General features: G+C 45.2%; 1 protein-coding gene across 8 annotated transcripts in view; it reads left to right on the forward strand.

Annotated features, from left to right (window-relative positions):
* Positions 1 to 16,006, forward strand: part of borcs8 (BLOC-1 related complex subunit 8) — a 23,792-nt gene continuing 7,786 nt past the window's right edge. For 2 of the 8 annotated variants that reach the window (XR_009515999.1, XM_059990949.1), the window contains exons 1-5: positions 1 to 133; positions 2,806 to 2,918; positions 3,998 to 4,062; positions 4,957 to 5,064; positions 15,558 to 15,585. Coding sequence is in view for 7 of the 8 variants with exons in the window: in XM_059990949.1 (XP_059846932.1) it covers positions 97 to 133; positions 2,806 to 2,918; positions 3,998 to 4,062; positions 4,957 to 5,064; positions 15,558 to 15,585 (351 nt within the window). In the remaining variant the exon portion in view is untranslated. Of the gene's footprint in view, positions 166 to 2,805; positions 2,919 to 3,997; positions 4,063 to 4,956; positions 5,065 to 15,502; positions 15,586 to 15,825; positions 15,997 to 16,006 lie in introns of those variants that run through there. The other 6 variants (XM_059990948.1, XM_059990951.1, XM_059990954.1 and 3 more) reach the window with 6 other exon arrangements.

Genomic DNA, 16,006 nt, shown 5'->3' on the forward strand with positions numbered 1-16,006 from the left:
GTTCCCGGCTTCTGTCGCTGGCGGAAGGCGCGTCATCGCGTCACCGCGTCACCGCGCCGGGGGGACGGGACACTTCCGGGGCGGCGGCGCTCGGCAATGGAGGAATCGGAGCTGCAGCTGCGGGTTCGGCGGGGTGAGGCGGGCGAGACTACGGACTGGCCCGGGGTTGAGTGCGGGGATGAAAGGGTGGGTGGCGGTGGGTCTGACACGGACAAAGGGAGTGTGGAGGGGAGAGAAGGGGGATTGAGGGAGGGCGGACGGAGAGGTGGCCAAAGGGAGTGTGGAGGGGAGAGAAGGGGGATTGAGGGAGGGCGGACGGAGAGGTGGCCAAAGGGAGTGTGGAGGGGAGAGAAGGGGGATTGAGGGAGGGCGGACGGAGAGGTGGCCAAAGGGAGTGTGGAGGGGAGAGAAGGGGGATTGAGGGAGGGCGGACGGAGAGGTGGCCAAAGGGAGTGTGGAGGGGAGAGAAGGGGGATTGAGGGAGGGCGGACGGAGAGGTGGCCAAAGGGAGTGTGGAGGGGAGAGAAGGGGGATTGAGGGAGGGCGGACGGAGAGGTGGCCAAAGGGAGTGTGGAGGGGAGAGAAGGGGGATTGAGGGAGGGCGGACGGAGAGGTGGCCAAAGGGAGTGTGGAGGGGAGAGAAGGGGGATTGAGGGAGGGCGGACGGAGAGGTGGCCAAAGGGAGTGTGGAGGGGAGAGAAGGGGGATTGAGGGAGGGCGGACGGAGAGGTGGCCAAAGGGAGTGTGGAGGGGAGAGAAGGGGGATTGAGGGAGGGCGGACGGAGAGGTGGCCAAAGGGAGTGTGGAGGGGAGAGAAGGGGGATTGAGGGAGGGCGGACGGAGAGGTGGCCAAAGGGAGTGTGGAGGGGAGAGAAGGGGGATTGAGGGAGGGCGGACGGAGAGGTGGCCAAAGGGAGTGTGGAGGGGAGAGAAGGGGGATTGAGGGAGGGCGGACGGAGAGGTGGCCAAAGGGAGTGTGGAGGGGAGAGAAGGGGGATTGAGGGAGGGCGGACGGATAGGTGGCCAAAGGGAGTGTGGAGGGGAGAGAAGGGGGATTGAGGGAGGGCGGACGGAGAGGTGGCCAAAGGGAGTGTGGAGGGGAGAGAAGGGGGATTGAGGGAGGGCGGACGGAGAGGTGGCCAAAGGGAGTGTGGAGGGGAGAGAAGGGGGATTGAGGGAGGGCGGACGGAGAGGTGGCCAAAGGGAGTGTGGAGGGGAGAGAAGGGGGATTGAGGGAGGGCGGACGGAGAGGTGGCCAAAGGGAGTGTGGAGGGGAGAGAAGGAGGAAGTATTCTGAATCAGTCAGGTTTAATATTTCTATATGTCATGAAATTTGTTAGGCGGCAGCAGTGCAATACATGATAATAGAACTATACAGGAAGAAGTGTAGCAGATTCCCGTCAATTGGGACGCATCAGGACCAATACATTTTGGCTTAATTAAGTGGCTGCCACATTTAACCGACGTTTCATTAAATAGTTAAAAAGATATATAAAAAAGACAAACTGAGTAACAAATTATGTATTTACATGAAATACAAAACAAATCAGAACACTGCCAATAGCACTAGAATATTATGAAACCATATATTAGTTCCTAATAGTAAGTGATGGAGGAATTCATCCAGTGTATGCAATGAACAAAATCAGTGCAGCCTCCTAGTGTAGATAATGGATTGCCTTCATACAATACAATTGCATCATCCAAATCTTCATTTTCATTTGGCATTCAAGATGATTGTTGATACCTTCAATTTCTTTGTGGGTCCTAACTTGCTGAAGTAAAGAAATTGTTTCATTTTCATTCCCAGCTGTTTCTGGCATCCCTGAGCCTGAATGCTTCAAACTTCAGTGAGCAAAACAGTTCCGAATTGTTCTACTGCTTATTTCTCGTCAACCATCAGTGACAAAAATCACTGCTTTTTGAGCACAAACACATGCAGTTAACACTATTTAGAAACTGTTTGCTCTAAGCACAGTGTAGTCTTAGGGCTACATGACTGGCACTCATTAGAAACTGTTTGGCAACAGTCTCCTTTCACAATTAAGCAACTTAAGTGTTCCAGATAAACAAAGAGAATCCCAGTGATTTTCTTGATTTTTGTTTTTTAAGAGTTGTTCCAAATAAGTAGCTGCCTCAATTAACTGATGGCCCAATTAAACTGAATCCACTGTATATAAAATGTTAAATAAGTAGTGTAAAAAGTAAAAAAAAGTGGTGAGGTAGTGTACATGGGTTCATTGTCCATTCTGAAATTTGATGGCAGAGGGGAAGAAGCTGTTCCTAAAACAATGAGTGTGTGTCTTCAGGCTCCTGTACCTCCTCCTTGATGGTAGCTATGATAGGAGGGCATCTCCTGGTGATGGGGGTCCTTAATGATGGACATTACCTTTTTGAGGCATTGCCTTTTGAAGATGGCCTCGATGCTGGGGAGGTAGAGCCCATGGTGGAGCTGGCTGAGTTTACAATTTCCTGCAGCTTTTTCCAACCCTGTGCAGTAGTTTCTCTATACCAGACGGCGATGCAACCAGTTAGAATGCTCTCTGTGGTATATCTGTAGAAATTCAGCAATCTGAAGACAGAAGATACAGAGTTGTAGGAGAGTGATTGAGTAGGTGTGTATGTAGGGGACGGGTGATCATTATCTTGGATCTCAGAACAATGACTGATCTCCGGGAGCAGATATGATCAATGATGTTGGTGAGACTCTGGCCAAAGTTGTTGCAACTTCATTAGCCAGCCTCTCCTCTGTTGCTACGGGACAGAGTACTGTTTTGTATCTTTCACTCCCTGCTTCTCTTCCAGTTACAGATAAATTCACTGAGAGCATGTACTTTCTGGCTAATGAGCCGTCAGTTGCCCTCTACCGTCTCCAGGAGCATGTTCGCCGGTCTCTTCCTGAACTGGTTCAGCACAAGGTGAGAACAGTGAGGGTGGCTGGGAAATATTGTCGTTCCTCAATCCTGTCACGAATGACCAGACCTGCTGTGCTTCCTGGCCGTTAACTTCTCTTCCCCTGTTCATCACTTCATTGAAGTTGGAATGTAAAATATAGAACATTACAGAACAATTCAGACCCTTTGGCCCGTGATGTTGTGCCAAATTTTTAACTTGCTCTAGGATCAATCAGCACACACATCAGTATCCATCAATCTCCACATAGCCTTCCATTTCCCCGTCATCCATGCACTTATCTGAGAGTTTCTTAAACGTCCCTAAATGATTGCTTCTACCACCGCCCCCCCCCCCCCCCCAGGCAGGGCATTCCATACATCCGCCTTGTGTGTGTAAAAAAAAAACTACCTCTGACTTCCCCCTATACTTTCCTCCAATCATTTTAAAGTTTTATCCCCTTCATTAGTCATTTCTGACCTCAGAAAAAGTCTCTGGCTATCCATTTGTCACCTTGTGCACCTCTGTCAAATTGCCTGTCCTCCTCCTTCGCTCCAAAGGAAAAAGCCCTCGCTTGCTTAACTCCATAAGATGTGCTCTCCAATCCTGGCAGCATCCTAGTAAATCTCCTCTGACCCTCTATAAAACTTTCACATCCTTCCCTTATTAAGGTGACCAGAACTGAACACAATTCTCCCCCATGTGTGGTCTAACTAGGGTTTTATAGCGTTGCAACATTATCCGCAGTTCATGAACACAATCCCCTGACTAATGAAGGCCAACACACCATTTGTCTTCTTAACCATCCTATCAATCTGAGCGGCAATTTGGAGCGATCTATGGACTTGTACTTCCTACTCATCCTTCTCATGATGTGCGTTATGCACCTTCCACACAAGCTCTCAGACAGTTAGCACTGCACTGCACTGCAGTGATAAGCACTGCAGCACTTAGCCCCCTTGTCACATCACACTAACAGGTGCTCACATGTGGAGCCTGAGCCCATCACTGAGCCCCCTCGACTGAAAGGGTTTCACTTGCCTAATATGATACCCGTTCTGCTTCGTCAGTAGAGTCTGACATTGGATTCTTGTTTCCTCTGCAGACAGACATGCAAAGCGTAGAAGAACAATGTCAGGGAGCGATATACACCGTTGAATATGCCTGCAGGTGAGGCTCTGTGGGGAGAGGGAGGTTAAAGCAAAGTGCTGTGTGTGAGGGAGAGGGAGGTTAAAGCAAAGTGCTGAATGCCAGACACCCCTCTGCAGCATGATCTGTGTGCACCACAGGAGTGGAATGCAGTAGGTTTTTACACAGAGAGTGGTGGGTATGTGGGACACCTTGCCAGGGGTGGTGGTAGTGTCAGGCACGTTAGGGGCATTTAAGAGACTCTTAGATAGGCACATGGATGGTGGGTGATGGGGGAGAGAAGGAATAGGTTAAAAGGTTGGCACAGCATTGTGGGCTGAAGGGCCTGGACAGTGCTGTTCAATCAGTGTTGCATAAACAAGAGATTCTGCAAATCTTGAAGAACTTGCACAAATGTTGAAGGAACTCATCAGGTCAGGCAGCATCCATAAGGGGGGAATAAACAGTCCCGTCCTTCTTTCCTTTTTCCTATGGTCCACTCTCCTGTCCTATCAGATTCTTTCCTCTTCCAGCCCTTTACCTTTCCTACCCATCTGGTTTCACTTAAAACCTTCTCGCTATTCTCCTTCCCCTCGCCCACCTTTTTATTCTGTTAACTTCCCTCTACCTTTCCAGTCCTGATGAAGTGTCTGGGCCCAAAACGTCAATTGTTTATTCATTTCCATAGGTGCTGCCTGGCCTGCTGAATTCCTCCAGCATTTCGTATGTGATGCTTTGGATTTCCAGTGTTTGCAAAATTTCTCGTGTTTTATAAGCATTTGATGTTTTGGGCCGAGACCCTTTATCAGGACTCCTAGATGCTGCCTGACATGGTGAATTCCTCTAGCCTTTTGCATGTGCTGCATATGTTCACCTTGCAATCGTGCTTTGGACAGCTGTGCTGATGTTCAATGTGCTGCTCCTCTCCTCCTGCAGTGCAGTAAAGAGTATGTCAAACAGTGCGGCCTATTTCACCAACATCGAGGGGTTGCTGCGACAAGCCATCAGTGTCAAGGACCAGATGAGCTCTTTCCAGAGCCGCAGGTACTGAGGGTTGTGGGTTCTGCTTGGTGTGCCCACCCTTCCCACTTATATGGTTTGATTTGAATCATTGTGCTTGGGTGATTGTCGGGGAAGTCATTGAAAACAGCACGTCACACCTGTCTCATTGAGGTGAGGTTAGACTTCAGACCTGCCTTACAATAACTTATCTGTGAAAGTAATGTTTAGTCTCAAAGTCAATTCACACTGCCACTTATTGGCCTCTTCCCCAGAAATGGATAAGGGTGGGGACAGGAGACTGAACAGGGTATGTGAGTGTCATGAACAGCTCTTTGGTGTGCTGGAGGGCTTCAAAGGGGCTGAAGAATCATTTGTGGGATCTGTGATCCTTGATGGGATGGGTAGTTCAGGATGCAGTACACTCCTCCCACACTAACTTTGGACTCCCATGTGCTCCTGCGCAGAGAGAATGTTCCTCTATCTTTAATGTCAGGATGTTGGGGATTCCTCTCAATCTATGAGGATTTGCTTTGCTGTTCCAAATGGAAAAGGAAATGTATCAATTTACATCAGTCACATCTTGCTTTTGATATAAATCCAGTAAGAACAGAAAGTGAATGTTCTTGACAGGAAGGGTGCACATCTCAACAGAGAACAGCCCACAATGTTGAGCCAAACTTACATAAATCTACTCCATAAAGAATCTAACCCTTCCCTCCCACTTAGCTTTACATTTTACTTACATCCATGTGCCTAAGACTCTCATAAATGTCCAGGATGTAGCAGCCTATGACACCCTGCTGTTATGAGTTCCATTCGACCACCACTCTGTGTATATATAAAAAAACTATCTACCTCTGACATCTCCCCTCAATTCCTTCACTCACCTTAATGGTTTAAAGTTCAAAGTAAATTTATTATCGAAGTACATTTATCCCAGAGTGCTTAAGGGAGTAGCCCAAGAAATAGTGGATGCATTAGTGATAATTTTTCAAAACTCCTTAGATTCTGGATTAGTTCCTGAGATTAGTTCCTGAGGATAGGTCAGCTGACAGATGTATGTTCTGGGGAGCACTTCGGGTCCAGTGATCACAATAGCATTAGCTTCAATATAATTATGGAGAAGGACAGGAGAGGACCTAGAGTTGAGATTTTTGATTGGAGAAAGGCTAACTTTGAGGAGATGCGAAGGGATTTAGAGAGAGTGGATTGGGTCAAGTTGTTTTATGGGAAGGATGTAATAGAGAAATGGAGGTCATTTAAGGGTGAAATTATGAGGGTACAGAATCTTTATGTTCCTGTTAGGTTGAAAGGAAAGGTTAAAGGTTTGAAAGCACCATGGTTTTCAAGGGATATTAGAAATTTGGTTCGGAAAAAGAGAGATGTCTACAATAGATATAGGCAGCATGGAGTAAAGGAATTGCTCGAGGAATATAAAGAATGTAAAAGGAATCTTAAGAAAGAGATTAGAAAAGCTAAAAGAAGATATGAGGTTGGTTTGGCAAATAAGGTGAAAGTAAATCCGAAAGGTTTCTACAGTTATATTAAAAGCAAGAGGATAGTGAGGGATAAAATTGGCCCCTTAGAGAATCAGAGTGGTCAGCTATGTGTGGAGCCGAGGGAGATGGGAGAGATTTTGAACGATCTCTTTGGTATTCACTAAGGAGAAGGATATTGAATTGTGTAAGGTGTGGGAAACAAGTAAGGAAGTTATGGAACCTATGATAATTACAGAGGTGGAAGTACTGGCGCTTTTAAGAAATTTAAAAGTGGATAAATCTCTGGGTCCTGACAGGATATTCCCCAGGACCTTGAGGGAAGTTTGTGTAGAAATAGCAGGAGCTCTGACGGAGATCTTTAAGATGTCATTAGAAACGGGGATTGTGCCGGAGGATTGGCGTATTGCTCATGTGGTTCCATTGTTTAAAAAGGGTTCTAGAAGGAAGCCTAGCAATTATAGACCTGTCAGTTTGACATCAGTGGTGGGTAAATTAATGGAAAGTATTCTTAGAGATAGTATTAATAATTATCTGGATAGACAGGATCTGATTAGGAGTAGCCAGCATGGATTTGTGCGTGGAAGGTCATGTTTGACAATCCTTATTGAATTTTTTGAAGTTACGAGGAATGTTGTCGAGGGTAAGGCAGTGGATGTAGTCTATATGGACTTCAGCAAAGCCTTTGACAAAGTTCCACATGGAAGGTTAGTTAAGAAGGTTCAGTCGTTAGGTATTAATGCTGGAGTAATAAAATGGATTCAACAGTGGCTAGATGGGAGATGCCAGAGAGTAGTGGTGGATAATTGTTTATCGGGATGGAGGCCGGTGACTAGCGGGGTGCCTCAGGGATCTGTTTTGGGCCCAATGTTGTTTGTAATATACATAAATGATCTGGATGATGGGGTGGTAAATTGGATTAGTAAGTATGCCGATGATACTAAGGTAGGAGGTGTTGTGGATAATGAGGTGGGTTTTCAAAGCTTACAGGGAGATTTATGCCGGTTAGAAGAATGGGCTGAACGTTGGCAGATGGAGTTTAATGCTGAGAAGTGTGAGGTTCTACATTTTGGCAGGAATAATCCAAATAGAACATACAGGGTAAATGGTAGGGCATTGAGGAATGCAGAGGAACAGAGAGATCTAGGAATAACAGTGCATTGTTCCCTGAAGGTGGAGTCTCATGCAGATAGGGTGGTGAAGAAGGCTTTTGGAACGCTGGCCTTTATAAATCAAAGCATTGAGTACAGAAGTTGGGATGTAATGTTAAAATTGTACAAGGCATTGGTAAGGCCAAATTTGGAATATTATGTACAGTTCTGGTCACCGAATTATAGGAAAGATATCAATAAATTAGAGAGAGTGCAGAGACGATTTACTAGGATGTTACCTGGGTTTCAGTACTTAAGTTACAGAGAAAGGTTGAACAAGTTAGGTCTCTATTCATTGGAGCGTAGAAGGTTGAGGGGGGATTTGATCGAGGTATTTAAAATTTTGAGAGGGATAGATAGAGTTGACGTGAACAGGCTGTTTCCATTGAGAGTAGGGGAGATTCAAACGAGAGGACATGATTTGAGAGTTAGGGGGCAGAAGTTTAAGGGAAACACGAGGGGGTATTTCTTTACTCAGAGAGTGATAGCTGTGTGGAATGAGCTTCCTGTAGAAGTAGTAGAGGCCAGTTCAGTTGTGCCATTTAAGGTAAAATTGGATAGGTATATGGACAGGAAAGGAGTGGAGGGTTATGGGCTGAGTGTGGGTAGGTGGGACTAGGTGAGATTAAGAGTTCGGCACGGACTAGGAGGGCCGAGATGGCCTGTTTCCGTGCTGTGATTGTTATATGGTTATATATGATTGGAGGGTGGCTAATGTAACCCCACTTTTTAAAAAAGGAGGGAGAGAGAAACCGGGGAATTATAGACTGGTTAGTCTGACATCGGTGGTGGGGAAAATGCTAGAGTCGGTTATCAAAGATTTGATGACAGCACATTTGGAAAGAGGTGAAATCATCGGACAAAGTCAGCATGGATTTGTGAAAGGAAAATCATGTCTGACGAATCTTGAATTTTTTGAGGATGTAACTAGTAAAGTGGATGGGGAGAGCAAGTGGATGTGGTATATTTAGATTTTCAAAAGGCTTTTGACAAGGTCCCACACAGGAGATTAGTGTGCAAACTTAAAGCACACGGTATTGAGGGTATGGTATTGATGTGGATAGAGAATTGGTTGGCAGACAGGAAGCAAAGAGTGGGAGTAAACGGGACCTTTTCAGAATGGCAGGCAGTGACTAGTGGGGTACCGCAAGGCTCAGTGCTGGGACCCCAGTTGCTTACAATATATATTAATGATTTAGACGAGGGAATTAAATGCAGCATCTCCAAGTTTGCGGATGACACGAAGCTGGGCGTCGGTGTTAGCTGTGAGGAGGATGCTAAGAGGATGCAGGGTGACTTGGATAGGTTAGGTGAGTGGGCAAATTCATGGCAGATGCAATTTAATGTGGATAAATGTGAGGTTATCCACTTTGGTTGCAAGAACAGGAAAACAGATTATTATCTGAATGGTGGCCGATTAGGAAAAGGGGAGATGCAACGAGACCTGGGTGTCATTGTACACCAGTCATTGAAGGTGGGCATGCAGGTACAGCAGGCGGTGAAAAAGGCAAATGGTATGTTGGCATTCATAGCAACAGGATTTGAGTACAGGAGCAGGGAGGTTCTACTGCAGTTGTACAAGGCCTTGGTGAGACCGCACCTAGGATATTGTGTACAGTTTTGGTCCCCTAATCTGAGGAAAGACATTTTTGCCATAGAGGGAGTACAAAGAAGGTTCACCAGATTGATTCCTGGGATGGCAGGACTTTCATATGAAGAAAGACTGGATCGACTAGGCTTATACTCACTGGAATTTAGAAGATTGAGGGGGGATCTTATTGAAACGTATAAAATTCTAAAGGGATTGGACAGCCTAGATGCAGGAAGATTGTTTCCGATGTTGGGGAAGTCCAGAATGAGGGGTCACAGTTTAAGGATAAAGAGGAAGCCTTTTAGGACCAAGATGAGGAAAAACTTCTTCACACAGAGAGTGGTGAATCTGTGGAATTCTCTGCCACAGGAAACAGTTGAGGCCGGTTCATTGGCTATATTTAAGAGGAAGTTAGATATGGCCCTTGTGGCTAAAGGGATCGGGGTATGGAGAGAAAGCAGGTACAGGATTCTGAGTTGGATGATCAGCCACGATCATACTGAATGGCGGTGCAGGCTTGAAGGGCCGAATGGCCTATTCCTGCACCTATTTTCTATGTTTCTATGTATGTCGCCATATACAACTCTGAGCTTCATTTTCTTGCAGGCATTCACAGTAAATACACAGAAATAACAAAAAAGCAGAATAATAATAAAATATTGAGAACATGAGCCAAAGAGCACTTGGAAGTGAGTCCATAGGTTGTGGAAGCAGTTCAGATATGGGGCAAATGAAGTTGAGTGAAATTTTCCCCCTGGTTCAAGAGCCTGATGACTGAGGGATAATAACTGTCCCTGAACCTGGTGGTGTGGAGCTCCATATAGGTGTACTTAATAAACTACATCCATTACCCTTTGTAGGATTTTCCGTTCAAGGGCATGATGTTTCCATACCAGGCCACTATGCCTCTGGTCAATACATTCTCCACCACACATCTATAAGTTTGTCAAAGTTTCAGATGAAATGTCCTCTGGTATTGGCCGTTGGTTCCCCGGGAAATGGGCTCTGTCTATGCCTCTTATACTCTTTTCAAGTCTCACCTGTTGTCTCATTTGATTTTTAAGGAGATGGATGTAGGATTTAAAGATGATGAGAAGTGAAGTGCTGATTTAATGAACCCCCGGGGGAGAATTTAATTTGATATTTGGATTTTAGTATTTGTAGTTGTGTTCTAGTTCTCTGAGTACTGAGTGTTCATTATGACATGATTTGGCGTGTGTGTGAGAGAGAGAGAGAAATCCCCTTTCCCCATCTCAGTGTCTGTCTCTCACACTCACACACCAGGCGCAATTACACCATTTTCCTGTGCACCACACACACCAGCTTCTTGAAGAGGCATTCACATTCAAGTTCAAGTTTACTGTCTTTCTGTTTGTTAATATATACAACTGAACTAAACAACATTCCTCCGGACCATGGTGCACACACAAAACATATGTCACACACATCACATTTAACAAAATATCACCTCAAATAAGTCAATAAAATACAATTCAAAAATGAATGTATTGAAGTAAACAGTTTGCTCTCCTAGTGATGGTATTCATTGATCTCACATCCTGAGGGAAGAAGTTGTTACCCAGTCTGGTAGTCCTAGTTCTGATGCATTTGTTCCTCCTTCCTGATGGTAGTGAGGCAAAGTGACTGTGGGTCAAATGGCGCAGAAACAGGCCATTCATCCCATCGCATCCATGTTGACCATCAAGTTCCCAACTAGATGTAGCCCATTCACCAGCACTTGGTCTACAGTTTCCTATGTCTCAGTGAATCAAGAAATAAACCAGAGTACTGCTTCTCTGAGAGTGCTTACTTACTTAAGCTTTGCAGCAATTATAGAGGCATCTCCCCCCTCTCTACAATAGGAAAGATACCGTAGATTCCGGACTACAGAGCGCATCTGATTGAAAGCCGCACGCTCTAATTTTAGAAAGAAAATCAATTTTGTACTTGTACAAGCCGCACCGGATTTTAAGCCGCAGGTGTCCCACGTTGTAATATGAGATATTTACACAGAAAGATATTACACGTGAGGATTTTTTAACATTTAATTAAATCCTTATGGTAACATAAACAAATATATATTGCAAATGCTTTTTTTCGAACAGTGCCTGTAACACAGCTACTTTTAAATATACATACGTATCGGTAACACACAAATTACGTTGCGTATACTTTTTTACTGAACAGTGCACGAACAACATTCCAATATCTCCTAACGACTGGTAAAAAAAATATATATACTGCAGCCTACCAGGAAAAGTTATTGATCACCTTCTTCATCTTCCTCCTGTGCACTAAAACCATCAAAGTCCTTCAGTATCCGAATTGAATAAAACCTCAGGATCTCGTCACTCACTTCAGTCTCTTCGTTGTCGCTCTCACTTGAGCGCACGCGGTCCTCTTCATCACGCAGCAGTCCAGCCTTTTGAAACCCGCTGGTGATGGTGGATGTTGTGACATGGCTCCACGCATTTAGGATCCATTGGCAGACTTGAGTTAAAGATGCTCTTCGCATGCGTCCTGTTTTGGTAAAGGATTTCTCGCCGCTCGTCATCCAAGCCTCCCACTCAACGCGCAGCGCCACTTTAAATGCCCGGTTCACGCTGATGTCCAGTGGCTGCAAATGCTTTGTGATGCCCCCAGGAATCACAGCTGGAATTGAGTTTGTACTCTTGATGGCAGCTTTCACTAAACTTTCATTGTCAGCCGCTTAAAAAATCACCATCGGTGGAAGCTTTAGTCCGGATGCCGTGCAGCTCAGAACACAAGTAAAATGCGTTCTCTCATGGCCACTTGTTTTCAGTGTGATGGACGAGTCACCTTTTTTATTAACAGTCCGAGTGAGAGGCAGGTCAAACATCAAAGGTACTTCATCCATATTTATGATATCATCTGGCCCGATGGAATTCTCCGCTATCTTTGTTTGAGTGAATGTGCGGAAGTTAGCAAGCTTTTCCTCGTGGTCGGGAGGGAGCTGCTGACACAGAGTCGTGCGTACCCTGATGGACAGGCCTTTTCGTCTCATAAATCTAAAACACCACGATGGCCCACCTCTAAAATCTTCGATTTTCATTTTGGTGGCGATTGCTTTAGCTTTCAGTCTGATTTGCACGGTGGAAACACCGCAGCCACCTGCTCTCTGTGTGTTAACCCAGTCTTCAAGAAAGTTTTCAAGTTCGGGCCATCTGCTATGATTACCTCTGAAAGCTTTTGTCGTCTTTTTGCATTGACTCAGTTCTTCTCGCTGGCGTCTCCACCGTCTCAACATCGATTCATTTATGCCAAGATTATGTGCAGCAGCTTGATTTCCTTCTTCAACCGCCAGATTGATCGCCTTTAACTTAAAAGCTGTATCATATGCTTTTCTTCGAGTGTTTTCCATGTTGATGAGGGTGAGTACAAATGACTGATTTACAATAATTTAATTGTGAAAGTGCGCTTGATTTATCGTACAATTTCATTGGACCTCTGTGAACTACTCATCAATTTTATTGGTCTACTGTTACGAGGCAAAATGTTTTTGGCGGCATGAAAAAAAACCATGCATTAGCCGCACCGTAGTATAGGCCGCAGTGTTCAAAGCGTGGGAAAAAAGTAGCGGCTTATAGTCCGGAATTTACGGTACTCACCGGAATTTTATATGACCGGCTTCACCTCTGGCGGAAGATCTCCTGCCTGAGTCTCAATGTGGCTTCTGTCCAGCCAGATGAACATCTGACATGATTTTTATAGCACGTCAATTGCAGGAAAAAGCCCGGGATCAAAATCTCCCACTTTATATGGCCTTCATAGACCTTACAAAAGCATTTGACTCTAAATCAGCCTGCCCTTTGGCAGGTACTGTCCAAAATCAGGTGTCCGGAGAAATACCTCAAGATCCCATAGCTCTTAAACAATGAAATGAGTGCAACAGTCATCAGCAACAGCAGCTCTGAAACAGCACCTTTCAACATTGAGACCGGGGTCAACAGGGGTGCATCATTGCCCCAACTCTCTGCCATTTTCATTGCAACCATTCTTCACCTTACAGGCCAAGACCTCCCAAAAGGAGTCCAGATTCTTTATGGGACAGACGGGGGTGGGGGGAGGGGTGTGGTTGGTAGGAGCTGCTCTTTAACCTTAACTGGTTCAAGGAAAAGAGCAAGGTGTCAACTACTTCCATCATATAGCTCCAATATGCAGACAACAACTCCATCATAACTCACTTTGAGGAGGTTTTGTAGTGCATAATGGATGCTCTTGCACAGCATACAAGCTCCTGGGACTTCATCTAAACATCAAGAAAACCTAAGTTGCAGAATAGGCTGTGTGAGTGTAGCTTTTGCCAGGCTGAGACAGTTTTTGAAGTTTGGGATATCAAGACCCAACACTAAGCTTCTGGTCTGTAAAGCTACAGTCCTTCCCTCTTGCTATATGGAGCAGAGTCATGGACAACAAACAGCAGGCACATAAGATCCCTAGAAACTTACCATCAAAGATACCTCCGAAAGATTCTGAGTGTTATCTGGAAGAACAAGCGCATTAACTCCAGCATCCTGGAGGAAGATAACATTAACTCCATAGCCACAATCGTGACTCAATAACAATTGTGATGGGTCGGCCACATCATCCATAAGCCTGACTTTGACTTCCATAAACAACTTCTGTTTGGCCAACTCAAGGATGCAAAGTGCACTCCTGGAGGGCAGAAAAAGTGGTTCATGGACAATATGAAGACCTACCTGAGGAAGTACCACATCAAACTGAATGGATGGGAGAAATTAGCACTGGATAGGGAAAGCTGGAGAAGGACTGTCTATGAGGGGACTGCACAGCTCAAAGAATGCCTCCAGTGTACCACTGAGTCTAAGTGCCTTCAACACAAGAAGAGACTGGGCAAGACCCAACCAGCTGTATTCACCACCACCTCAATGACCTACACCTGCCAGCACAGTTTGGCCTCTTCAGTCATCACAAGACCAGATCAACCACCAAGAGAAGAATCATACTCGACTACAAGTGATCACTGATGATGATGCTGACTTTCTTAAGCCCAACACCCCTAATGAGGCATAGGATGCCAACAGCAGCTCGCTAGAGTCCTCTGACCTGGGCCAGTGTTTCATGTTGTCTCCAGGTGTAGCCCATTTTCTTGGTGTATCCTTCCTGTCCCAGGGATGAGATCTGTGGAGTGTTTTTGAGTGTTTCTGTAGCTTTAGTTTTTTACAGGATGGGGTTGCTAGCCCCATCCCCAACCCTCCTCCTCTCACAGCCGGGCTTGGAACCGATCATGGTGGAGTTTTTTGAGAGTACATGTGTCCATTATTGCCTCATGTGGTGCATTTGAGGTTGTGACCATTGTGAATAATTCTCCTTCACATCTCTAAATCCTTTACCACTAATCCTAAACCTGTGCCCACGTTTATCTGTTCAACATATCCATGTCAAGTCTTGGTGATTGTACCCTGGGTTTTGAGTGATCCATTCTGAAGGATATCAGTTTCTCATTGCGACATGGTCTTACTGAGATTGGCTTTATCACATGTACATTGAAACCAGCAGATATTGTGCTGGGAACAGCCCACAAGTGTCACTACACTTCCAGCGCCACAACAGACTAACCCTAACCCATCTTTGGAACTGCACCCAGAGGAAATCCACACTGTCCAAGGAGAACTGACAGACAGTGGCAGGAATCGAACCCTGATCTTACTGCCTGTGGTGTAAAGCATTCTGCTAACCACTACAGTACGGTGCCACCTGTATCTTATTGCAAGTCCATTGCCTTTGTCCCAGTGTCTGAAAGACCTAGGTGTGGAGACAATGTTTCCTTTAGTGAAAAAGCCTAGGACCAAAGGGCACAGCCTTAGAATAGACGGATGTCCATTTAGAATGGAGATGGGGAGGAATTCCTTTGGCCAAAGAGTGGTGAATCTGAGGAATTACCACAGATAGCTGTGGAAGGTGATAGGTTCTTGATAAGGCAGGATGTCAAAGGTTACAGGGAATTAGTTTGAGATGATAATAAATCAGCCCTGGTGGAGCAAACTTGATGGGACAAATGGCCTAATTCTGCTCTGATGTCCTACAGTCTTATGGAATAGTTTGAGCAGTTTCACAGGGACAAACTCCTCCTCTGCTGTCAGATGGCTGCTATTGTAATGAGCCCTCAGTACTCAGTGGTTTGTGTTGCATTTTTCCACTTTCTGTTTTTCTTCACCCATCGCTGCATGCAGCTTTAGTGATGTGCGTGTCTGTTACAGTTCCATTGTTACACAGGCAGTTCCTGAAACTCCCTTCTCTTCTTCCTGAGTGCAGAGCCAAGCGTGCACCCCTCCCTTTCCAGGTTAGTATTGCTGATGTCGGCAGCACGAGGGCAGCCGTGATCTTTGTTGAAACTTGATGAATACTTCCTCCCACCTCACCGCCTATCCTCAACAACCACTTACAAAGTTTAAATTATTGTGGGTTTAGTTCACTGGAATGCTCCACAAGTATATTTTATGATGTATGAAGTTCAAAGTAAATTTATTATCAAAATACATTTATGTCACCATATACAACTCTGAGATTCATTTTCTTGTAGGCCTTCACAGTAAATACAAAGAAACACAATAGAATCAATGAAAGGCCTCACCCAACAACAAGATGGACAACCAATGTGCAAAGTCAACAAACCGTGGAAATACAAAAAGAAAGAAAAATAATAATAAATAAGCAATAAATATCAAGAACAAGAGATGAAGAGCCGTTGAAAGTGAGTCCAT

The sequence above is a fragment of the Hypanus sabinus genome, chromosome 16 (genome assembly GCF_030144855.1).
Source record: "Hypanus sabinus isolate sHypSab1 chromosome 16, sHypSab1.hap1, whole genome shotgun sequence".
NCBI lineage: Eukaryota > Metazoa > Chordata > Chondrichthyes > Myliobatiformes > Dasyatidae > Hypanus > Hypanus sabinus.